Genomic DNA, 23,730 nt, shown 5'->3' on the forward strand with positions numbered 1-23,730 from the left:
GCAGGCCGGCAGGAGCGAAAAAGCAAAATTCCCAAACCGGGACTCGAACCCGGGTCACGTGGGTGAAAGCCACGTATCCTAACCGCCTAGACTATTTGGGAGCACCTTCTCGTAACCAACCCTACACGCAACTCGCGCCCTTTGCGCCATAACCACCACCCGCACGCCGACCAGATACGCACCCCCAGCCCGCCCACGCCCGCGCGCGCCTCCCCGTCGCCAGCGCTTGCCTCATCGGTCCGAAACAACCGCGAACCAGCCTCACGTGGAGCTCGTCTAAGCGTCGGCTTCATCGGATGCCTCTGCACGCTCCCAACGCCGACACGACCCCCTCAGCACGATATGCAGCGCCCGGAACGTCGATCTCACGGACTGAACAGGCCAAACAAGCAAAACAAGCTGCAGGCCGGCAGGAGCGGAAAAGCAAAATTCCCAAACCGGGACTCGAACCCGGGTCGCGTGGGTGAAAGCCACGTATCCTAACCGCCTAGACTATTTGGGAGCACCTTCTCGTAACCAACCCTACACGCAACTCGCGCCCTTTGCGCCATAACCACCACCCGCACGCCGACCAGATACGCACCCCCAGCCCGCCCACGCCCGCGCGCGCCTCCCCGTCGCCAGCGCTTGCCTCATCGGTCCGAAACAACCGCGAACCAGCCTCACGTGGAGCTCGTCTAAGCGTCGGCTTCATCGGATGCCTCTGCACGCTCCCAACGCCGACACGACCCCCTCAGCACGATATGCAGCGCCCGGAACGTCGATCTCACGGACTGAACAGGCCAAACAAGAAAAACAAGCTGCAGGCCGGCAGGAGCGAAAAAGCAAAATTCCCAAACCGGGACTCGAACCCGGGTCGCGTGGGTGAAAGCCACGTATCCTAACCGCCTAGACTATTTGGGAGCACCTTCTCGTAACCAACCCTACACGCAACTCGCGCCCTTTGCGCCATAACCACCACCCGCACGCCGACCAGATACGCACCCCCAGCCCGCCCACGCCCGCGCGCGCCTCCCCGTCGCCAGCGCTTGCCTCATCGGTCCGAAACAACCGCGAACCAGCCTCACGTGGAGCTCGTCTAAGCGTCGGCTTCATCGGATGCCTCTGCACGCTCCCAACGCCGACACGACCCCCTCAGCACGATATGCAGCGCCCGGAACGTCGATCTCACGGACTGAACAGGCCAAACAAGAAAAACAAGCTGCAGGCCGGCAGGAGCGAAAAAGCAAAATTCCCAAACCGGGACTCGAACCCGGGTCGCGTGGGTGAAAGCCACGTATCCTAACCGCCTAGACTATTTGGGAGCACCTTCTCGTAACCAACCCTACACGCAACTCGCGCCCTTTGCGCCATAACCACCACCCGCACGCCGACCAGATACGCACCCCCAGCCCGCCCACGCCCGCGCGCGCCTCCCCGTCGCCAGCGCTTGCCTCATCGGTCCGAAACAACCGCGAACCAGCCTCACGTGGAGCTCGTCTAAGCGTCGGCTTCATCGGATGCCTCTGCACGCTCCCAACGCCGACACGACCCCCTCAGCACGATATGCAGCGCCCGGAACGTCGATCTCACGGACTGAACAGGCCAAACAAGAAAAACAAGCTGCAGGCCGGCAGGAGCGAAAAAGCAAAATTCCCAAACCGGGACTCGAACCCGGGTCGCGTGGGTGAAAGCCACGTATCCTAACCGCCTAGACAATTTGGGAGCACCTTCTCGTAACCAACCCTACACGCAACTCGCGCCCTTTGCGCCATAACCACCACCCGCACGCCGACCAGATACGCACCCCCAGCCCGCCCACGCCCGCGCGCGCCTCCCCGTCGCCAGCGCTTGCCTCATCGGTCCGAAACAACCGCGAACCAGCCTCACGTGGAGCTCGTCTAAGCGTCGGCTTCATCGGATGCCTCTGCACGCTCCCAACGCCGACACGACCCCCTCAGCACGATATGCAGCGCCCGGAACGTCGATCTCACGGACTGAACAGGCCAAACAAGAAAAACAAGCTGCAGGCCGGCAGGAGCGGAAAAGCAAAATTCCCAAACCGGGACTCGAACCCGGGTCGCGTGGGTGAAAGCCACGTATCCTAACCGCCTAGACTATTTGGGAGCACCTTCTCGTAACCAACCCTACACGCAACTCGCGCCCTTTGCGCCATAACCACCACCCGCACGCCGACCAGATACGCACCCCCAGCCCGCCCACGCCCGCGCGCGCCTCCCCGTCGCCAGCGCTTGCCTCATCGGTCCGAAACAACCGCGAACCAGCCTCACGTGGAGCTCGTCTAAGCGTCGGCTTCATCGGATGCCTCTGCACGCTCCCAACGCCGACACGACCCCCTCAGCACGATATGCAGCGCCCGGAACGTCGATCTCACGGACTGAACAGGCCAAACAAGCAAAACAAGCTGCAGGCCGGCAGGAGCGGAAAAGCAAAATTCCCAAACCGGGACTCGAACCCGGGTCGCGTGGGTGAAAGCCACGTATCCTAACCGCCTAGACTATTTGGGAGCACCTTCTCGTAACCAACCCTACACGCAACTCGCGCCCTTTGCGCCATAACCACCACCCGCACGCCGACCAGATACGCACCCCCAGCCCGCCCACGCCCGCGCGCGCCTCCCCGTCGCCAGCGCTTGCCTCATCGGTCCGAAACAACCGCGAACCAGCCTCACGTGGAGCTCGTCTAAGCGTCGGCTTCATCGGATGCCTCTGCACGCTCCCAACGCCGACACGACCCCCTCAGCACGATATGCAGCGCCCGGAACGTCGATCTCACGGACTGAACAGGCCAAACAAGCAAAACAAGCTGCAGGCCGGCAGGAGCGGAAAAGCAAAATTCCCAAACCGGGACTCGAACCCGGGTCGCGTGGGTGAAAGCCACGTATCCTAATCGCCTAGACTATTTGGGAGCACCTTCTCGTAACCAACCCTACACGCAACTCGCGCCCTTTGCGCCATAACCACCACCCGCACGCCGACCAGATACGCACCCCCAGCCCGCCCACGCCCGCGCGCGCCTCCCCGTCGCCAGCGCTTGCCTCATCGGTCCGAAACAACCGCGAACCAGCCTCACGTGGAGCTCGTCTAAGCGTCGGCTTCATCGGATGCCTCTGCACGCTCCCAACGCCGACACGACCCCCTCAGCACGATATGCAGCGCCCGGAACGTCGATCTCACGGACTGAACAGGCCAAACAAGCAAAACAAGCTGCAGGCCGGCAGGAGCGGAAAAGCAAAATTCCCAAACCGGGACTCGAACCCCGGGTCGCGTGGGTGAAAGCCACGTATCCTAATCGCCTAGACTATTTGGGAGCACCTTCTCGTAACCAACCCTACACGCAACTCGCGCCCTTTGCGCCATAACCACCACCCGCACGCCGACCAGATACGCACCCCCAGCCCGCCCACGCCCGCGCGCGCCTCCCCGTCGCCAGCGCTTGCCTCATCGGTCCGAAACAACCGCGAACCAGCCTCACGTGGAGCTCGTCTAAGCGTCGGCTTCATCGGATGCCTCTGCACGCTCCCAACGCCGACACGACCCCCTCAGCACGATATGCAGCGCCCGGAACGTCGATCTCACGGACTGAACAGGCCAAACAAGCAAAACAAGCTGCAGGCCGGCAGGAGCGGAAAAGCAAAATTCCCAAACCGGGACTCGAACCCGGGTCGCGTGGGTGAAAGCCACGTATCCTAACCGCCTAGACTATTTGGGAGCAACTTCTCGTAACCAACCCTACACGCAACTCGCGCCCTTTGCGCCATAACCACCACCCGCACGACGACCAGATACGCACCCCCAGCCCGCCCACGCCCGCGCGCGCCTCCCCGTCGCCAGCGCTTGCCTCATCGGTCCGAAACAACCGCGAACCAGCCTCACGTGGAGCTCGTCTAAGCGTCGGCTTCATCGGATGCCTCTGCACGCTCCCAACGCCGACACGACCCCCTCAGCACGATATGCAGCGCCCGGAACGTCGATCTCACGGACTGAACAGGCCAAACAAGCAAAACAAGCTGCAGGCCGGCAGGAGCGGAAAAGCAAAATTCCCAAACCGGGACTCGAACCCGGGTCGCGTGGGTGAAAGCCACGTATCCTAATCGCCTAGACTATTTGGGAGCACCTTCTCGTAACCAACCCTACACGCAACTCGCGCCCTTTGCGCCATAACCACCACCCGCACGCCGACCAGATACGCACCCCCAGCCCGCCCACGCCCGCGCGCGCCTCCCCGTCGCCAGCGCTTGCCTCATCGGTCCGAAACAACCGCGAACCAGCCTCACGTGGAGCTCGTCTAAGCGTCGGCTTCATCGGATGCCTCTGCACGCTCCCAACGCCGACACGACCCCCTCAGCACGATATGCAGCGCCCGGAACGTCGATCTCACGGACTGAACAGGCCAAACAAGCAAAACAAGCTGCAGGCCGGCAGGAGCGGAAAAGCAAAATTCCCAAACCGGGACTCGAACCCGGGTCGCGTGGGTGAAAGCCACGTATCCTAATCGCCTAGACTATTTGGGAGCACCTTCTCGTAACCAACCCTACACGCAACTCGCGCCCTTTGCGCCATAACCACCACCCGCACGCCGACCAGATACGCACCCCCAGCCCGCCCACGCCCGCGCGCGCCTCCCCGTCGCCAGCGCTTGCCTCATCGGTCCGAAACAACCGCGAACCAGCCTCACGTGGAGCTCGTCTAAGCGTCGGCTTCATCGGATGCCTATGCACGCTCCCAACGCCGACACGACCCCCTCAGCACGATATGCAGCGCCCGGAACGTCGATCTCACGGACTGAACAGGCCAAACAAGCAAAACAAGGTGCAGGCCGGCAGGAGCGGAAAAGCAAAATTCCCAAACCGGGACTCGAACCCGGGTCGCGTGGGTGAAAGCCACGTATCCTAATCGCCTAGACTATTTGGGAGCACCTTCTCGTAACCAACCCTACACGCAACTCCCGCCCTTTGCGCCATAACCACCACCCGCACGCCGACCAGATACGCACCCCCAGCCCGCCCACGCCCGCGCGCGCCTCCCCGTCGCCAGCGCTTGCCTCATCGGTCCGAAACAACCGCGAACCAGCCTCACGTGGAGCTCGTCTAAGCGTCGGCTTCATCGGATGCCTCTGCACGCTCCCAACGCCGACACGACCCCCTCAGCACGATATGCAGCGCCCGGAACGTCGATCTCACGGACTGAACAGGCCAAACAAGCAAAACAAGCTGCAGGCCGGCAGGAGCGGAAAAGCAAAATTCCCAAACCGGGACTCGAACCCGGGTCGCGTGGGTGAAAGCCACGTATCCTAATCGCCTAGACTATTTGGGAGCACCTTCTCGTAACCAACCCTACACGCAACTCGCGCCCTTTGCGCCATAACCACCACCCGCACGCCGACCAGATACGCACCCCCAGCCCGCCCACGCCCGCGCGCGCCTCCCCGTCGCCAGCGCTTGCCTCATCGGTCCGAAACAACCGCGAACCAGCCTCACGTGGAGCTCGTCTAAGCGTCGGCTTCATCGGATGCCTCTGCACGCTCCCAACGCCGACACGACCCCCTCAGCACGATATGCAGCGCCCGGAACGTCGATCTCACGGACTGAACAGGCCAAACAAGCAAAACAAGGTGCAGGCCGGCAGGAGCGGAAAAGCAAAATTCCCAAACCGGGACTCGAACCCGGGTCGCGTGGGTGAAAGCCACGTATCCTAACCGCCTAGACTATTTGGGAGCACCTTCTCGTAACCAACCCTACACGCAACTCGCGCCCTTTGCGCCATAACCACCACCCGCACGCCGACCAGATACGCACCCCTGAGGACACGAGACTTCCTGGCGCATCTATGGGGTTCTTGTGCAATATCCAAGTTCGACCAAGAGTGCGTCTTGCCAGACTCCCCGGTTCCCAGAGTACGAGATCCACAAGTATTCGTACGACGTTGTTCACGAGCGCTGGGACCGTGAGTCATACCAAGAAGGCCTGGATTCTGAACCCTGGGAGACTATGCTTCAGGGTCGCTTCCGAGTGTTCTACTTCCATGAGCGAGAGCTGCTCTCCGCGTAAGCGCTCAAGCTGATGGAGGACGTCGTGGACGCCATGCACAAGCACGCACAGGCAATCGGGGAGCGCGGGCACTGGGTGCCTATTCCGACTAAGGAACAAGCAGACGCCACCATGGAATCGCAGCGTAAGTCGCGTCGAAACGCGCTACGCAGAGCGTACAAGACGCTCGTTGAGCGCTCGTGCAATACCCCTGGGTTCATCCCGTCGTTGTGGCACGAACCGGGTATCTGGAAGTTCCCGGACAAGTGCTGCTACTGGATTTGGAAGGATCCCAGGGCCAAGAAACTCGGGGGAGCTAAGTGCAAGGACTTAGACGTCCAGCTAGCGATGTTGGGCATGTGGTGGAGTCCCTCAGATAAAAACTAATAACCTCCCACACGTGTCCTGCCACGCAACTACGGGGGGTTACCCCTGCAAGCCAAATACCCAAAGACAACGAGAACTAGTCCCGAGATCTCTAGGCCTCACCTTGTGTACCCTTGTAGCAAGACTCGGATCTTTATCTAGCGTAATTCCTAGAAGACGTGTAATATGAAGGGGTGAATATGGGGTTCCTTACACTCGCAGGCAGAGACTTAAGTTAACTCTGTCGCGGATGCACTTGTACAGCGAGGTAACTCTTCCCACTGCACGACAACTTGTTGTACAATATGTACGAGATTTACTGGAGATCTCCTGCCGCAGCTAGTCTGCGGGTCCAAACCAGAGTGCGAGACGCACACTAAACCGTTTAGAGTGTCCTACTGTCGAACATTGAGAGCTGATCTCCTGAGTCCAGACAATGCAACACACTACGCTACTAGAAGGTTACCAGGGAGGCCAAATCAATCCAGAACCCCGAGTACACTTCGCAAGTAGGTAGGAAACAGTCACAGTACACACGTAGGCGCTAACCGCACAACACAAAGACTAATATGAAGAAGTACCTTGTCTCGTTGTTGGAAATTCTGAACTGAACTGCCTATCTACCGGCGGCTCGTCTGCCGGCCAACCAACCAACCAGTATGCTGCACGCCTTTACCTCATGACGTCATCTGCTGTCTCCGTGCGGTGTCATCGTCCTTGTTACGGGCCTCCCCGTTCTGGATCTTCGTAAATACGCCATCGGGTTTCGTAATCAGTCGCCGGCCTTCTATACGGGACGCCGAGCTAAGGTGTCCCATAATTCAAGTGGCTCACTCTCGGGTCACCTTCGGGTAACCTCCGGGTCCATCGCCTCACAATCCTTCAACCCGCGTTACGACATCCGCCCTCTCTTCGCGTAAGGCTATCGAGCAGGTGGCTGCCACGCGTAGAGCTCCTGTACCATGTCTGCTTCTCCACCCACGTCGTCGACTTCGTCGTCGGCCGCCGGCGTCCCTCTGCTGAGTGCTGCCCCGTCGTCGACTTCGTCGTCGGCCGCCGGCGTCCCTCTGCTGAGTGCTGCCCCGTCGTCGAACTACAGCCACGGAGATTGCACCGCCTGTCACTTCCTTGGTCGATCTATACCGGCCGCGGCTCCATACTCTGGTTCGCAGTCATCTCTATCGGAACGCGCGCGCATTATCCAGGCTGATCAAGTCACCGCGGCCCTCGATCACGAGGTGCTGGATCTCCGGGGCCGTCTTGACGTCGCCCAGGATCTTCTTGAAGCATCTGTGCAAGTCTTCATCGATCCATCCATGATCGCGATCTGGAGGTTCAACGCGTGCGCAACGAAGCCGACGGTCGTCTTCGAGATCTCCAGCGGCCCTGAACACCGAAGTAGAACGCCGTCAGCAAGCCGAAGCTGCTGAACAACAAGTACGCGCAGATCTCGCACGGGTCGCCGCTCGCTCAGCTGATGCCGATGAAGTCACTCCGTCCGCTGCAGCATCGCCCTCTAACGTCGTCCCCAGTCAGTTGGAGATCGCCCTCGGAGATCTGGATGATATACGAGCCGAGCTGGCAGATATCAAGGCTACCTGGACCCCTCCTCCCACTGCATCGGTGACCCCAGGTGGCCGACTGTTGGCTGCCAGCGAAGCTGCCACTGATGATGATCGGACTAGTGACTGACGCGCGGGACGTGCCCTGCAACGATCCAATGCCGAACGAGACAGATCTCGCAATCAATTGCGCCAAGCGGAGGCGACAATCGACAGGTTGCAGACCGAGTTGGCGCAATCGCGCACGCTGGTCCACAAAGCAGCGCCACGGATGGACGCCCTTCGCTTGGATGCGTCCAAAGCTCGTGAGGACGCAGTAGCAGCACGACGAGAAGCGGCGGCGGCGTCGAAGAAGGCGCAAGACGGTGGTAAGTCGCCCCAAGTGCTGAGGTTGTTGATGTTGCATCACTAACGCCTTGATCTCCCCAGCGACAGCGTTATCGGATCTCGCACAGCGGCATAAGGTGGCTGGGAAGCGACTGGAGGAGTTGGAGAGGAAGATCACTCGGCTGACTCAGCATAACACCGTTCTACGGCGTGAGAACGTCGTCTTCAAGAACAGTTTGGAGCATCGTCAGGCTGATCTCGCAACAGCTCAGGATCGCGCAGTGGCTGCAGGTCATGATCGCGCGTGCTGATGTGGCGGGTTTACTCTTGTGCTGACCTGTGCGTTTATTGCTTTGTAGAACGAGAGCGAGCGGAGGCCTCCCTCGCTCGCGACGACTTGCAGGCGGAGCTGGATGCGAGTCGACAGTCGCTGCTGAAGGAGCAGGCTTCTTCTGCTGATCTCCGCAGCAAACTAGCGGAGCGTGAGGAACACCTTGGAGCGTTGCGCAACTTGATCAATCTGGTACCTGCGCCGACTCCGCAACCTGAGGTGGAACGATGCGTGGCGTCGGCCTCTTCCAATTCGTCTCTTGCCACACTGGCGTCAACGGCCACGAGCCTTGTCTCCTCTGATCTTCCAGCGCGAACATCTTCGCAGCAGCTCCCGTCTGGCTCGGCAAAGCGAAGTGGAGATCTCTCTTCTGATCCAACGCCACAGTCGAAGAGTGCAAAGCGCGCCGTTGCGACTACCGAGGGAGCGCCAGCTGAGTTGTCTTCCTCTACGGCGATGGGTACGTAGCTCCTCCTCATTGTCAGACAAGCGACTTTCATAGATCTCCGTCTGACAGCCCGTGGATCTCTGTATCAGCCCGAAGCCCATTCACACACGCAATTCCACCTGAGTCCAGCGAAGCTGCGCGCCCTGCCGATGTCACGCCGTGGCTGTGGGAGGTCGTTGCAGGTCACCGCCTTGACCAGCTTACAGCCAAAGACCTCGCTTCGAAGTTCTGACACGCGACTGGCTGCTACCCGCCGGGGTGTGCAACCCTAAGAAGGGGGAGCTGGCCGTTCCTGCTGATTATCGGCCCTGGCCACAAGCCTCGGTCGAAGCTTTATACAAAGCGAGTCCCTGGAAGATCTTCCTGGATAACATGCCCGACCCAGTCTCGTTCGACATTGGAGATCCCCGCTTCCAACCTCTTCTGGCCATCATCCGCGATGTGCTGACTCGGAACGATAATCGTGGCGCGCTTGTGTTCTGGGAGATCACCCACTCCATCGAGATTTTCATTTCCAAGGCCAGCGCTGAGTCTTGGGAGGTGAAGTTCACTTCGGATCGTAAGAATCGGAGATCCCACTTTGTGAAGATGCTGCTGCCTGTGTTCGAAGAGGTGGCCCGCCTGTGCAAGGCTCATGTGTGCGACTTGGACATTCTTCTGGAGCCATTCTTCCTGCCGCTGATTGCAACGTGCCCGTGGTTCCCTAAGGGAGCTTCTGGTGCCTCTGGAGATCTGTTACACGTCTTACGAACGACTGACGAGGCGGAGCCGTGGCGCCTGTTCTACTGGAACGCTCGTGCCAAACACCCATCGATGAACGAGCCCATCCACACCCGCCTTCGAGGCAAGTTCAAGGCGACCTCGTCAATCGCCTAGCCTGAGTCAGCTGAATAGACCTAGGAGGACCCCCGGAAATCTCCAGCGTCCGACATTTCTTCCTTCACCAATGTACGTAGCTAGTGGGTAGTCTCCTCGAGCATGCATCTTCTTTATCGACATCGTAATACACCGGCTTCGACTCCATTTCATATCACTCCCGCCCCACAACTTAATTGTACACAGTCAATGTCATGACTGGGAGATCTCCCCAACTGGAGATGTGAAGGCATGGCGTAGGTCGCCGTGCATTCTGGGAAGTGATTTGTGGTGATCAAGGCCATAGCACAAACTCCAGGCGTAGGACGGCACTTAGTCCGACGGCCACCGACCACGCCTTCACGCCCTCGGTGTCTCCTGCACTGCGGCTCCGGGCTGGATCTCCAAGTCGGCGATGACAGCGATCCGGCCAAAATCGACAAAACGCGCAGGTAGTCTCTGACACGAACGGTTCCGGTTTTCACCATCGCACAGGCCCAAAGCGTCGTGGCGAGCGCGTTTCAGCAGCCGTCGGACGCGCGTTCGCACCCCAGGTGCCTCCAGCACTGCGACACCGGGCTGGATCTCCCCCGAGTACTCGTTCGTCGTAATTCTAATGTCCGACCAGATCATCACAACTAACCTCGTTTCTCCATTCCATCGCGTGATCTTCTCTCCATTTCTCCTTCCACTCAATCAAATGTAAATGTGCAACAAATACCATCCACCATTACGGATAGCGTCCACCACGCTACCCCCCAACACCGCCTCACTCTTCGGCGATGTCGGCCTCTCCACGCGATTGCATCACATGGAACCTCTGCCGGCTCCGACGCTTCTGCTGGAAGTCGAACAGCAGACCACCACAGTTCAGGTATTCTTCCTTGACCCAATTCGTCTCTGCGTGGCCCTTCCAACGCACCAAATATTCCTTGAGCCGTCGACCGTAGCGTGTGCGTCTTTCCGTCTTTACATCCAAGATCTCTTCAACTTCATACTCGTTGTCACCGCGAGTTTGTGCCTCCCAGCTATCCTCGGGGAGAAGTTCTTCGTCAAAGTCAAATCGTTCGCTTTCATCAACAGTGCGATCTTCGGCGGGTCGTTCGGGGAACTGTCGGACCAGCTTCAGCTTCGAGATGTGTACGATAGGGAACAGTCGGTAGTCAGTCCCGCTGATTTCCAGCTTGGCAGCGTAGTCGCTTACCATGGTGGCGACTTTGAAAGGCCCATGCCACATGTGAGCGAGCTTCCGAGCGTATCCGACCTTGACTCGGTCGAGGTACAGTCACACCTGCGATCCCTCCTTAATGGGTGACTCCGGTACGTTCTCATTGTGGGCTTCCGCGCGACTCTCACGAGCTTCGGCGAGGAGACGACGAGTCTCTGTCTGAGCACGTTGGTATTGGCGTTGGATCTTGAACCTCCATTTCTGTGGGTCGAGATCTCGGCTTCCGGTCCCTCCGGCTTCGTTGTGCCTTTGCCACAACGAAGCCGGTGAAGAGATCCACGAAGACTAGGAGCTCTGTGTTGCCCTTGAACGACTACCGGCTTCGTTGTGCCTTTGCCACAACGAAGCCGGTGAAGAGATCCACGAAGACTAGGAGCTCTGTGTTGCCCTTGAACGACTTCGGGAGGGTGGGGATATGATCCATAGCCACGACCTGGAAAGGGTAATTAGCGGCGATATTGCCCGGCGATCGCCCCCGCAAGGTGGGTTTTCCTTTTCCCGTCTCGCAGTCGACGCACTCCCCGACATACTTCTGCACACTTCGGAACATACCTCGCCAGTAGAAATGCCTCCGAAGCTTTTGGAATGTTTGGCTGACTCCCTGATGACCTCCCTCCACACTTGTGTGGAAATGATGCAGGAGATCTTCGTGGGGTGTACTCGGCATTACCAGTTTCACCATAGATCCACGGTCCTCGACATCACCACCGCGCCCCTCGACTGGACAGTACATCAAGAGGCCATGCTCGTCGACCTCGTAACTGTTAGCCAGTTTACTGCACGTCTTGGCTTGACGGCTCGAGATCTGAGAGAGATCACCGTGCAGGAAACGCTTCAGTGACCAGATCCACACCTCCTCGTCTTGAGCACGGCAAATACGTTCCAAGCGCAGCTGCTTGACGACGTCTTCCTGCAACACGGCTGGTGCGACAGTACGAGATCGGCTTCGCGTGACAGCGCCTACCTTCGGATGGGCGTCACGTTCTTCGCGCGTCTTGAGGAGCTCGTCCAGTCGATTCAAGGTCTCGAGGTCCGTGCAATCGGTGTGACTCTCGACAACTACCCCGGCACCACGCGTGCAGCGCCTGTCCCGCCAGCATATCCGCGGGTTGGTTCCAATCGCGTTTTACGTGGATGAGTTCGCATTGCGGCCAAGACCGCAAAATCACTCTGGCCTTCTCACGCAAGAGCTGGAGTCCCGATGACTTGCACTCCATCTCTCCACGGAGTTGGCGGATGACTAAATTGGAGTCGCCACACAGAATGAGACGGTCGATCTGGAGATCGGCAATCAAACGAAGTCCGAGAAGGAGGCCATGGTACCCGGCCTTGTTCACAGTGTGGTCCGGTAAATAGCCAGATTCAGCCTTGACAACCTTCCATCCAGGAGCATCCCATACCACAGCGCTGAAAGCTCCACCAACTCGTTTCGGCTTGGCCGATCCGTCAAAGCTGACGACGCAAACGTTTTCTCCGGGCGTAAAAGTCGGCATCGGGATAGCCAATGCTCTCGTCGACTTCTTCTGCGGAGAGATCTCCTCCAACGCTGCATCCATCTCTGCGCGCGGAGTGATACTGGCGGCAACCAAACCTAGTAGCTCATCTTCGCCTTTCGTTAAACGTTCGATCTCTAGCGAATGGGGGGAGAGCAGCGCCGCCCACTGAGCTAGCCGTCCCTTCAAGCCTTTCGCGCGGAAGAGCCATGCGAGAGTCGTGTGTCTGGTGAGCACTCGGATGTATCGACCACTCAGCATGGTGAAGCAGCTATCGAGGGTTCTTAGCAGAGCCAGTACTTCCTTCTCCACAATGTCGTACCCGATATCGTGAGACCGCAGTGTCCTACTCGTAAATTTGACGGGTACGTACACTCCATCACGACACTGAACGAGAGAGGCAGAGATCGCCCACTTGCTTGCGTACACAATCACAACAGGATCCAACTCTGGGGCAAAATGGTAGAGCATGGGTGCGTTGATCATCTTGAACTTCAGGGTATCGAAGGCTCGTAGCGCGTGGCCCCATCTCACAGTCGCCTCGTGATTTCCGCTGACGTTTGTGGCTCGACCCTTGATGAAATCGGAATCTCCGAACTCATACAACACTGTGGCATATACTGCGAAATCTTCGATGAAGCGATTGTAGTAGTTGAGACTGCCGAGGAATGACTGGAGAGCCTTAAGCGTTTTGGGAAACTTCAACGCCCCCAGACTTGCCAAATCTTTCGGCTTGGTGAACAGGCCTTCACCGGAGATCTGATGCCCCAGATAGTCGACTTTGCTCATACCCCAACTGCTCTTCTCCGCGCTAATAGACATATTCCAGCGGTCACAAACCTCGAGGATCTTCTTGACCTTCTCACACAGTTCGTCCCACGAGCTTGCTCCAACTAAGATGTCATCGATGTAAGAGCGACGCCCCAGCACCGACGGCAGCGATCGATCTTCAGGAACACCGTCCTCGAAAATGTTGACGAGATCCGCGCGATCTTGACCCGGCGAGATCCGCAGCACGCCATATAACGCATTGTCGATCAGCCGCTGATAGATTTGGGGGGCATTCTTCAGACCAAACGGCATTCGCAGCCATTCGAACAGGCCGAACGGCGTAATGAACGCGGAGATCTCTCGGGCTCGATCGGTCATACTCACCACCCAGAATCCACTCGCTATGTCGAGAGAACAGAACCACAGCAAACTGTCGAGATCATCGAGGAGGTCGTCAATCAACGGCATGGGGTAGATCATCAGTCGTGTCAGAGCATTGACCAGACGGTAGTCGATAAAGAGTCGGACGTCCATGCCGTTCTTCTTGACGACAATAACGATCGGAGACACCCAAGGAGAAGTGGAGATCCGAATAATCTTCGCCCCCAGTAGCCCCTTGACGAGTTGGAACACCTTTTCACGGAACTGAGGCGGGATCCGGCGACAACGCTGAGCCACCGGTCGTGCACCACCAACGTCGATGTCACAGATCGCTCCCGTCGCCGCAGGGGGTAAAGCATTCCCTTTGCCGATGAGAAGGTGACGCCGCTCCCAAATGATATCACGCAGACGATCAATCTCCTCTGCTGTGTTCTCAGTTGGATCCCTGACCTTGAGATCTTCCCTTTTAACTTCTGCCGTCAGGGAGATCTCTGGTAACACCGTCATCTCCTTTTCGATGTCTTCCGCAGTGAGATCGGCCCCTTCATGAACATACTTCGCTTCATCCATGTCGGTTGCATCCCCGCCTTGGCTTGGTTCGACTTGGGTCACTGGGAGCATTCCGCTCACCGGCTCCTCTTCTTTCTCGTCGTCGGTCTGCCAGTCAAAACTACCCCAGCTACCAGTAGACTCAGCGCTTTCGGACGCACAGCTACAGCTGTCGCTCCAGTCGCTTTCAACGATGACCGACAACGTGCGATGAACCATTTCCTCGGTGGCCGCGGCGTGTATTTTGGATTGTGGCATGAGGTCAGGGGTATATTCTGGGAACTCCTTGCGGAGCTCGGCCTCAGCCACATTTGCCGGAGTCGACGCCAAGCCTACCGGTGTTTCGCCACTGTTCGTAAAAGATAGGCCGCTCTCCTCGCCTGCGTGAGTTTCCGTTCGCGGTAGACTGGAGTCATCGCTGTCCATACCAGAGATCACCTGACCGGGATCGGTAGAGATCACGTCCTCCTCGGTTTCGGTCACCCTAGTCGGATCAGTCGAACTTTTCATCAGCTGCATTTGAGGATGTGTGTCGTCCAGTGTGAGTCGCGTGCATTCTTCTGACGTTGCTGCTGCTTCAACGGTCTTCACTTGTGGAGGCCGTGCTAAAATCGCAGTCGCAGTCCGGTAGCTAGGACGCTCGACCAGCGGTCCAGACTCTTCAACTACCGCTTCGTTTGCATCTCCAGTGTCCACAGCTGCTTCAAACGCAAGTGTTTGCCACTCCCGATAGCGGTTTGAATCCTTCCTAGCGAATCCAGGTCGACGCGGGATCTGCCCAACGGGTAACCAGATTGCCAAACACACCAAACGATCCAGTACCAGGCGGCTCGTGCTGATGTTGGTGATCCGGAGGTATGACTTGTTACTGAATCCACCATTCACCACCATGATCACCCATTTTTCCCCTCTCGTTACCCACAGTTCAAACCGCTTGTTGTGGGACTTGAGTGAGATCTCTGTCCATTGGCCAGGACCGACATCATGGAATCCCGTTGCGTAGACCGCGTCAGCCTTGCTGCTATACAGTGGCTTACGGTCGGTCATCTGGATGCGAACTTCGTCCGGCAGACAGAGCGTTCCGTCAGCCAGGTCCAACCTCACCCCCGCAGGAACCATAAAATCCATGCCGAGAATGACGTCTTGTCCTGAGAGATCTCCAACCCACACACGGAACTTGTACACCAACTCTCCAGCCAGAGGGAGCTTGACTTCTGCTCGGCCTTCTGTGCGGTACACAGCATCCCCCACACCAACACAATCCATTGTCTGTGTTGTATCAATTTCACAACCCACCTTACGTGCAAAGGTAGAGTCGATTATCGACACTTCGGCTCCAGTATCAAAGAGTAGGACGGCACGGACATTGTTGACCGCACCGGTCGCCTTCGACTGGTTGAACCACTTGGAGGGAGTGTAATACTTCCAGTAACCTCGGCGTTCACCCGGCGACAGTCGAAGGGCCATCACACAAGGGCGACGCGAATAGTCATCTTCATCCGAGGTAAGAGATCTGGCTGTATTCACCGCATTACAGGAAGTTGGGTCTTCTAACGCTCGCGCCTTCCTCTGAACATATGCATAAATGCAGAACTTCGATCGCTCGTCACGTACCAGGCTGTTCAGGCTGTTCAGGCCTGGCGAGCGGTCTAGTTTAACGCCTTCTCGACGCTCTCGGGCAGCAGTCCGGCATGGCGAGTCGGGTTGTACCATTGGCGAACAGCATCGAAGAAGCCGCCGATTTTACACTGACCTGCTTCGTGAACGTCTCCACAGCACTTGCAGACGTAGAAGCACTTGTCGGTAGGATGGCCCATGCGTCCACACTTCTGGCACGTGAGCCTCTTCCAGCACCCGAGATCCGTATGCTTGCGAGATCCGCAGTGTGAGCATCGAGTGCCGTACTTCGGGCGCCCCAGTTGGTCTTCGCGGTCTTTGCGCGCCCTTGGCTGTTCACCATCTCCTGGTGTAGGTGTCCTAGCTGCCGAAAACACGTGAGCTCTTTAGTCTTCAGATTCGCTATCGGAACTGCTTGATTCGCCCTCGAACTCGTTGAGATCTCCGTGATCTCCGCGGCGTCCGCGACCGGTAGTCACAACCCGCACCGCCCTCGAGGAGGCTGCAGGGGCGGGAGCCCTTTGGCGGTATTTCGAACCTTGGGTCTCAATCTTGCGACGTTGGTGGCGGCGTCGCATGGCCAACAGGACGCCTTCGAGAGCTTCTGAGTCAGGCAGCCTCAACACTACCAGAGATCCGGCGAGATCGTCATCTTGGACTGTATCGATGTAGTGGTTGACGTGTTCACGTCGTTGTTCCTTGGTGCCATCATGGATCTTCAAGTTTGCACGTATCCCGGCCAGATTCAGCCGGTATAAGTAAACCAGTGGGTCTTCCTGACTCCCGCGCAGCATGTGGTAGTACTTGCGCGCGAGGGAGATCCCTTTACCGCAAAAGTGGATCTGGAACTGATCACGCAGGTCAGTCCACGACGCGCGAGCGGTGCGGCTCAGCTGGTAATACCAATTGCGTGCAGGGCCTATCATCAAATCGGCAAATGTCAAGCACATCTCGTCTGGCTGCATCTGATCCCGTCGGAAAGCCGTTCTAACCTTGTTGAACCAGGCACGGGCGGCTTCTTCGTCATGTTCCTTGCCGCTGAAGTCCTTCAGTTTGGACACAGCCGATGCTCGCAACCTAGTCGCCGTGGACACAGCTGCGACACGACCTCCGGTTCCGCCACCTCCATAGGTCATCGGATAGGTCATGGAGATCTCCTTGGTATTCCGGTTGTGTCTGGGATCGGTACCCGATACGTGGCCGAGCGGGAGACGCAGTGACTGGTTGCATCTCAACGTCTTCAGGCTCGTCTCGCTCGTTCGCAAACAGGTAAAGAAGGTCTTCAGCCACACCGCCGGGGCGATCGGGCTCTGTTGCAACCTCTTGAGCCTCCTGGATCCTCCCACGTGGTCCTCTCGCTGGGCGAGTCTGCGCAATATTTGACATTTGCGCAGACTTCCCGCGTCCTACATCGTTTGCAGCGATCGCGGGATCCCTTGTGCACGTCGTTCTCGGCGGGACACACGTGGGGCCGGTGGAGGCTTCTTGGTTGAGGTAGTGCTCCTCATGAGAGCGCCCCCGTCATCTTCAAACTTGAAGGAGATCCGCGAATCGTCCAACCGAGGAGGTGTGAGGTCTCCGGTCGGCAACGGCGCGGATGAGTCATCTGCACTCGGGACGAGCTTCTGCAACACTGCGTACACCCGCGCGAGCGTAAGGACGGTGGTTTCCAGATCGTACTCGCGTACATCGGTGGGGATCCGCTGTTCATGTACCTTGAAACCAGCATCTTCGAGCACGCAGAACAGTATCGTGACGGCGTGAAGCGGATCTCGGATTGTTAGCGTGCGCGGGTTGCGAACTGGACCCGTGAGAGGCCATGGCATCGTCAGCCCCAACTTACGCAGGAGCGGATCTCTCTGGAGCAGGAACGCAAGCTCTTGACGGAAGTAGTTGATTTCGGCTTCACGAAATCGTTTGTCTGCATCGTGAGTGTCGTTGCTGGGGCCATGGACCGCTAGCGCCGAGATCTCCAATTTCTCCGTTTTCTTCTCAGCTTTCTTCTTCGCATCTTCGACTTCCATGTAGTCCATCGCAGCGTCTAGAGCATCGCTGCGGGCAGCGGGGTCGCGGATGACCCCCTTCAGATGCTCGCGCTCCACGTTTCGACCTCGCTTTTCAGCGACGCCGGGGTCCCGCTTAGCAGCAGGTCCAATGGAACTCGGTTTTTGGACCGAGTCCCGGACGGCTCCTTTCGGAGCCTTAACGGGGAACTTCTCTTCGTAAACGAAATCCTTCGGCTCAGGCGTCCCCATTGCCTGTCCGTCGGTGGACCTAGTGTTTTCACGTTTGACTTCCGCCGGTCCCAGCGGAGTTCTATCTTCCCTCACCTCACCCTTCACCTTCACGTCCCCTTTCGGACTAGTAGATCCGGGCACGCGCACCATTGTGGTGGAGTCCCTCAGATAAAAACTAATAAACTCCCACACGTGTCCTGCCACGCAACTACGGGGGGTTACCCCTGCAAGCCAAATACCCAAAGACAACGAGAACTAGTCCCGAGATCTCTAGGCCTCACCTTGTGTACCCTTGTAGCAAGACTCGGATCTTTATCTAGCGTAATTCCTAGAAGACGTGTAATATGAAGGGGTGAATATGGGGTTCCTTACACTCGCAGGCAGAGACTTAAGTTAACTCTGTCGCGGATGCACTTGTACAGCGAGGTAACTCTTCCCACTGCACGACAACTTGTTGTACAATATGTACGAGATTTACTGGAGATCTCCTGCCGCAGCTAGTCTGCGGGTCCAAACCAGAGTGCGAGACGCACACTAAACCGTTTAGAGTGTCCTACTGTCGAACATTGAGAGCTGATCTCCTGAGTCCAGACAATGCAACACACTACGCTACTAGAAGGTTACCAGGGAGGCCAAATCAATCCAGAACCCCGAGTACACTTCGCAAGTAGGTAGGAAACAGTCACAGTACACACGTAGGCGCTAACCGCACAACACAAAGACTAATATGAAGAAGTACCTTGTCTCGTTGTTGGAAATTCTGAACTGAACTGCCTATCTACCGGCGGCTCGTCTGCCGGCCAACCAACCAACCAGTATGCTGCACGCCTTTACCTCATGACGTCATCTGCTGTCTCCGTGCGGTGTCATCGTCCTTGTTACGGGCCTCCCCGTTCTGGATCTTCGTAAATACGCCATCGGGTTTCGTAATCAGTCGCCGGCCTTCTATACGGGACGCCGAGCTAAGGTGTCCCATAATTCAAGTGGCTCACTCTCGGGTCACCTTCGGGTAACCTCCGGGTCCATCGCCTCACAATCCTTCAACCCGCATTACGACAGGCATTCGTGAGCCCGCTCGAGTCCAATGGAACACGGCGGCTGACGACGATGAGTGGCCCCAATACGTGCCGAACGACATCAAGCGCCACATCAAGCCCCTGGCCATCCGAAAGCTCAACCCGCTGTCTCTCAAGCACTCGTGAGAGTCAAGGTCACCTCCAAATCCTGAGAACCACCTGAATTTCACATGTCGTAGCGAAACTCCCATAATACCCAGGATTTCATCTCGATCTCAGCGTCTTCCCCAGAAATTCATCGTCTGTTGACTTGTTTCCTGGGTCACCCAACTTCGTCCACTGTCTCCATGTGCTCGTAAAGCTCGCCGCCTTCATCTTCCTTCTCACCACTTCACACAATGCCGAAGCCTCAGCAATATCGCCTTCTCCATAATCAAATCAAATCAAATCAAATCACATTCGCGTTCTCCGTCTCCAATATTCACATATTCCGTCGATTTTCCCAGAGTATCACAGTGTCACTCTGGGTTTCCCTTTGAATATCACATGTAACTCTGGGCCAGTGTCACTCTGGGTTTCCCTTTGAATATCACATGTAACTCTGGGCCAGTGTCACCCCAGAGTGCTAGACTCCTGGGTGATCATCTCCAGCCTGCATGGCCTGGAAACGGGCTCGCGCTCTTGCGCCTTGATTGAATTCGTAGAGCAGGGCACCACAGTTGAGCTTCGACACAGGCAGCCACTCGGTCTCATCATACCCCTTCCACTTCACAAGGTACTCGCGAATTCGTCTCGATGTCCGAGTCCGTTTAGTCCATCGCAAATCCAGGATTCGCTCGACTTCGTACTCATTGTTCGCAGCGTCGGGCTCCCAGCTGTCTTCGGGCAACAGCGCCGCATCAAAGTCATCATCCTCGTCCACGTCGACCTCCACAGTGGGCCGCTTCGGGAATAGTGCTCTAGGTTTCAAACGGCTCACATGTACCCAGAGATTCACGCGATATCCTGTGTTCTCAATCCTGAGTTTCACGCGGAAGTTGTCATGGATCTCTTGAATCCTGAAGGAACCGTGCCACATGTGAGCCAGTTTGCGGCTCAGCCCGGGCTGCACCTTGGGTATGTACAGCCACACGGCATCACCAGCCGCGAACCCTGACTTCAGACGTTCTGACAGCTCTCTCCACTTCCTGGTTTGTTCGGCTGAGCGCGCCCGCTTGGCCTTCTTCTGGAGATCCTCAGCGCAAGCTTGTTCGGCAGAGCGCGCCCGCTTGGCCTTCTTCTGGAGATCCTCAGCGCAAGCTTGTGCATAACTGTAGTCACGCTGTAGCTTCCTGCGCCGCTCGTACGCGGTACGCTCCTGGGTGCTTGAGGGCCTGAGTCCCAACATTGCAGACACAGTGCCGTGTGCGTCCCAGCCGTGTACCAAGAAAAACGGAGTGTCCAGGCGAGTAGCATCGAACGATGTACTCAGGGCAAACATCAAGCGCTCAGCATGGTCGTCCCAGTCACTCTGGTCCGCTTCCGCAATGTACGCTCGAATGCTGCGCACGACGGTCTGCACCGACCGCTCTTGTTGCCCGTTCGCCTGGGGGCGATACGCCAAAGTGGCCCGCTGCTTGCTACCCAGAAGTTCACGGAAGCGCGTGAACACCTCACGCATGAACCTTGGGTCTTGGTCGTGCCTCAGCATCGAGCTCGCGCCGAATCTCCTGAAGACCTGCTCTTCGTACACTTCAGCGACATCTTGCGCCGTGGTGGAACTCATGGGTTTACACGTGACGAATCCTGAGAATGCATCCCGAAAAGCAGCAGGAACGTGTTCCCACGGTCCGACTTAGGCAAGTATGTCACGAAATCCATAGACACAACTTCAAAAGGGCGCCTTGGGTCGATGTTCCCAGGGGAAGGCCCTGGATTCTGAGGGTGCCCCTTGCCGCTGGCGCAATCCACACACTCTTTGACGAAAACTTCCACACCAGCGTACATGCCGTGCCAGTAGAACTCAGAGCGCAGCTTCTCGTACGTCCTCGTGATCCCCTGGTGCCCACCCTGAAAATCTTCGTGAGCGTTATGCAGGATATCCGGTCGCAGAGCTTTTGGCACCACGAGTCTGAGTTCGTCAACCATGTCTCTGGGTCGATCTCTGGTAGACCGACTCAAGCGATACAGGACTTCTCTGGAATCCAACACAAAATCATCAGCGACCTTCGCGAGTTTCCTGGCTTGGGCGTGCGACAGCTTCGTCGTGTCGCCCTTCAGGAAGTCCTTGAGTTGCAGCAAGTGATCATCTCTGTCCTGGTGCACTTTGATGCGTCACCAGCGTTCTGCCTGGTACTCCAGAGGTCCCATGAGTTCGCTTTGGGCTTCGATCTCCTGAGTTCGCGCCCGAGTCATTACTACAAACACTTTGGCCGCCACAGGCAACGGAGCGCACTCAGATCCAGGGATACTCAGAGTTTCGACACCCTGAGAATCACTCCCCTGAATTCCAACGTACAATAACACCTTCGGTTTTACCAACTTCTCGTGAATCTTGGACACCAACTGCAGATGTGTTCGTTCGTCAGCATCCTCCACCTTCCAGGATTCACCAAGCGCGAGGGTCTTAGACGTCAGGTAGTCTGCGGCCTGGTTAAACTCTCGCTTGACATGCACCAGCCGCACAGACTTGAACTTCGTCTTCAGCACTTCATACTCGGCCAACTTCCTCTGGAGATTTGGCTGATTGCAGTTGATGAGATCTTGGGCTTGCTGGATGGCAATCCTGGAGTCCCCAACTACAACGATATCCTGAATCCCACGCTCAATCGCCAGAGTGAGACCCTTCAGAAGTCCATGATACTCAGCGTCGTGCACAGTCACGTCCTCCAGGATGAATCCCTGGGCATCCAGGATGTCCCAACTGGGGACGTGCCACAGAATGCAACCACAGCTCCCTTGTCGCGTGGAAGTCTTAGCGGCGCCATCGAAACTCAGAATACACCCCTCATAATCCGCTTCCAGCATTTCCATGCTGATAGGCACTGGAGGTTTGACGCGCCCCTTGGCTGGGATCAGGTTTTCAGCGATCTCATCCAAGTGTTCTCTGGGGGTAATACCCGCACCCAGAATTGCAACCAAGCCCCGTCTTCATCTCGTTGAACTCTGCGTATCTCCAGGTTCCAGCGGGACAACTTCAGACCCCACTTCACCGTTCGACCGTCTGCCGACTGCGAAGTCAGCAACCACTTCAACAGTATCGCGTGTAGACAACGATCTTAGGGCTGCCTTCAACCAGAGTACAAGACACCTCCAGGACTCTCAGGATAGCAATCACCTCCTTCTCCGCAATGTGATACCGCAGCTCAGCGTAATTCAGGACGCGACCTGTGAACCGAACCGGATGCACAATCCCGTCGTACTCCTGGCCCAACACAGCGGATGCTGCCAAGGGTTCGCGTGGGGAATAATCACGAAGGGCCTTGAACGATCCGGATGTCTGAGCAACGGGGTCGAAACAATCTTGCGCTTCAGGGTTTCAAAGGCTTCCTGGGCTCTCGACAAGTCTCTCCTGAATTTCACTTGCTCCTCAGTCAGCTCGTACAGGACGGCCGCGATCACGGGTAGGTCTTCAATGAACTTGTTGTAGTAATTTAGACTCCCCATGAAACTCTGGACACCTTTCAGTGTCGTCGGGAACGGCAAGTCTTGAACCCCCTTCGCGATTTTAGGGGTCGCTCGGATACCCTCAGCACTAATCTCGTGAGAGATATACGGAATAGACAACTTCCCGAATTCGCTCTTGGGAAGACTCACAGAGATATTCCAGTAACGTAGTCGGAAGAGCAGCGCGTTCAGATCCTGGCACAGCTACTCCCAAGTAGGCGCACCGTTGGTGATATCGTCGATATACGAGCTTCGACCCAGGACAGGGCCCATCTGAGAGGGAGCCGGGATGTTACGCTGGAAAACAGTCATCTCATCCGTCAACACTGAAAGTCGCAGGGTATTTTCACTTGAAATTCTGGGTTCCCCAGAGTTCAACCCCAAAAAGTCCAAGACATCCAGGTCAACCTCAGCTTCTTCCTCAGGGGAAAGCCGCAGAAATCCCCACAGACAGTTATTGAGAACTTCCTGGTAGATCAGCGGGGCGTTCTTGAGGCCAAACGGCATCCTGACCCACCGGTAATGCCCATAGGGACAGACGAACGCAGAGATCAACTTGGCTCACTCGGTCATCTTGATAGCCCAGAAACCACTCGCCATGTCCAAGCTCATAAACCACATCGCTGACTCAAAGCCAATCAAAAGATCATCAATAAGCGGTAGCGGGTAGTGCGAGAGCTTAATGAAGCCATTCACCACGCGGTAGTCGATGCACATCCGGATGTCAACGCCATTCTTCTTGAGGATGATCACGATCGGAGATGCCCAGGGGGACGTAGAAGTCTCGATCAGCCCGTTCTCTAGAAGCTTCTTCAGAAGTTCATACACCTTGGTCCACAGGTGTGGTGCAATGGACCTTGGACGCTGGGCAACAGG

The 23,730-nt window shown here is 57.1% G+C and overlaps 1 protein-coding gene and 15 non-coding genes across 16 annotated transcripts; 1 reads left to right on the top strand and 15 right to left on the bottom strand.

Moving 5' to 3' along the window:
• Window positions 1-28: 28 nt before the first annotated feature.
• Window positions 29-101, bottom strand: PHYSODRAFT_t291. The gene has a single exon. It is a non-coding gene; the product is annotated as a tRNA-Glu (tRNA).
• Window positions 102-429: 328 nt separating this feature from the next.
• Window positions 430-502, bottom strand: PHYSODRAFT_t290. Its single transcript has one exon. It is a non-coding gene; the product is annotated as a tRNA-Glu (tRNA).
• Window positions 503-830: 328 nt separating this feature from the next.
• PHYSODRAFT_t289 lies at window positions 831-903 on the bottom strand. The gene has a single exon. It is a non-coding gene; the product is annotated as a tRNA-Glu (tRNA).
• Window positions 904-1,231: 328 nt separating this feature from the next.
• PHYSODRAFT_t288 lies at window positions 1,232-1,304 on the bottom strand. The gene has a single exon. It is a non-coding gene; the product is annotated as a tRNA-Glu (tRNA).
• A 328-nt stretch (window positions 1,305-1,632) lies between these two features.
• Window positions 1,633-1,705, bottom strand: PHYSODRAFT_t287. The gene has a single exon. It is a non-coding gene; the product is annotated as a tRNA-Glu (tRNA).
• Window positions 1,706-2,033: 328 nt separating this feature from the next.
• Window positions 2,034-2,106, bottom strand: PHYSODRAFT_t286. The gene has a single exon. It is a non-coding gene; the product is annotated as a tRNA-Glu (tRNA).
• Window positions 2,107-2,434: 328 nt separating this feature from the next.
• Window positions 2,435-2,507, bottom strand: PHYSODRAFT_t285. Its single transcript has one exon. It is a non-coding gene; the product is annotated as a tRNA-Glu (tRNA).
• Window positions 2,508-2,835: 328 nt separating this feature from the next.
• On the bottom strand, window positions 2,836-2,908 carry PHYSODRAFT_t284. The gene has a single exon. It is a non-coding gene; the product is annotated as a tRNA-Glu (tRNA).
• A 328-nt stretch (window positions 2,909-3,236) lies between these two features.
• Window positions 3,237-3,310, bottom strand: PHYSODRAFT_t283. The gene has a single exon. It is a non-coding gene; the product is annotated as a tRNA-Glu (tRNA).
• Window positions 3,311-3,638: 328 nt separating this feature from the next.
• Window positions 3,639-3,711, bottom strand: PHYSODRAFT_t282. The gene has a single exon. It is a non-coding gene; the product is annotated as a tRNA-Glu (tRNA).
• A 328-nt stretch (window positions 3,712-4,039) lies between these two features.
• On the bottom strand, window positions 4,040-4,112 carry PHYSODRAFT_t281. Its single transcript has one exon. It is a non-coding gene; the product is annotated as a tRNA-Glu (tRNA).
• Window positions 4,113-4,440: 328 nt separating this feature from the next.
• PHYSODRAFT_t280 lies at window positions 4,441-4,513 on the bottom strand. The gene has a single exon. It is a non-coding gene; the product is annotated as a tRNA-Glu (tRNA).
• A 328-nt stretch (window positions 4,514-4,841) lies between these two features.
• On the bottom strand, window positions 4,842-4,914 carry PHYSODRAFT_t279. Its single transcript has one exon. It is a non-coding gene; the product is annotated as a tRNA-Glu (tRNA).
• Window positions 4,915-5,242: 328 nt separating this feature from the next.
• On the bottom strand, window positions 5,243-5,315 carry PHYSODRAFT_t278. The gene has a single exon. It is a non-coding gene; the product is annotated as a tRNA-Glu (tRNA).
• Window positions 5,316-5,643: 328 nt separating this feature from the next.
• Window positions 5,644-5,716, bottom strand: PHYSODRAFT_t277. The gene has a single exon. It is a non-coding gene; the product is annotated as a tRNA-Glu (tRNA).
• Window positions 5,717-7,356: 1,640 nt separating this feature from the next.
• On the top strand, window positions 7,357-9,938 carry PHYSODRAFT_321332 (hypothetical protein; the record flags this gene model as incomplete). The annotated part of the gene is made up of 7 exons (XM_009516513.1): window positions 7,357-7,792; window positions 7,869-8,027; window positions 8,127-8,324; window positions 8,386-8,574; window positions 8,643-9,074; window positions 9,152-9,234; window positions 9,336-9,938. The coding sequence occupies 7 exons, from the start codon at window positions 7,357-7,359 to the stop codon at window positions 9,936-9,938; spliced, it is 2,100 nt and encodes a 699-aa protein (XP_009514808.1).
• Window positions 9,939-23,730: the final 13,792 nt, after the last annotated feature.

The sequence above is a fragment of the Phytophthora sojae genome (assembly GCF_000149755.1).
Source record: "Phytophthora sojae unplaced genomic scaffold PHYSOscaffold_1, whole genome shotgun sequence".
NCBI classification, from domain to species: domain Eukaryota; phylum Oomycota; class Peronosporomycetes; order Peronosporales; family Peronosporaceae; genus Phytophthora; species Phytophthora sojae.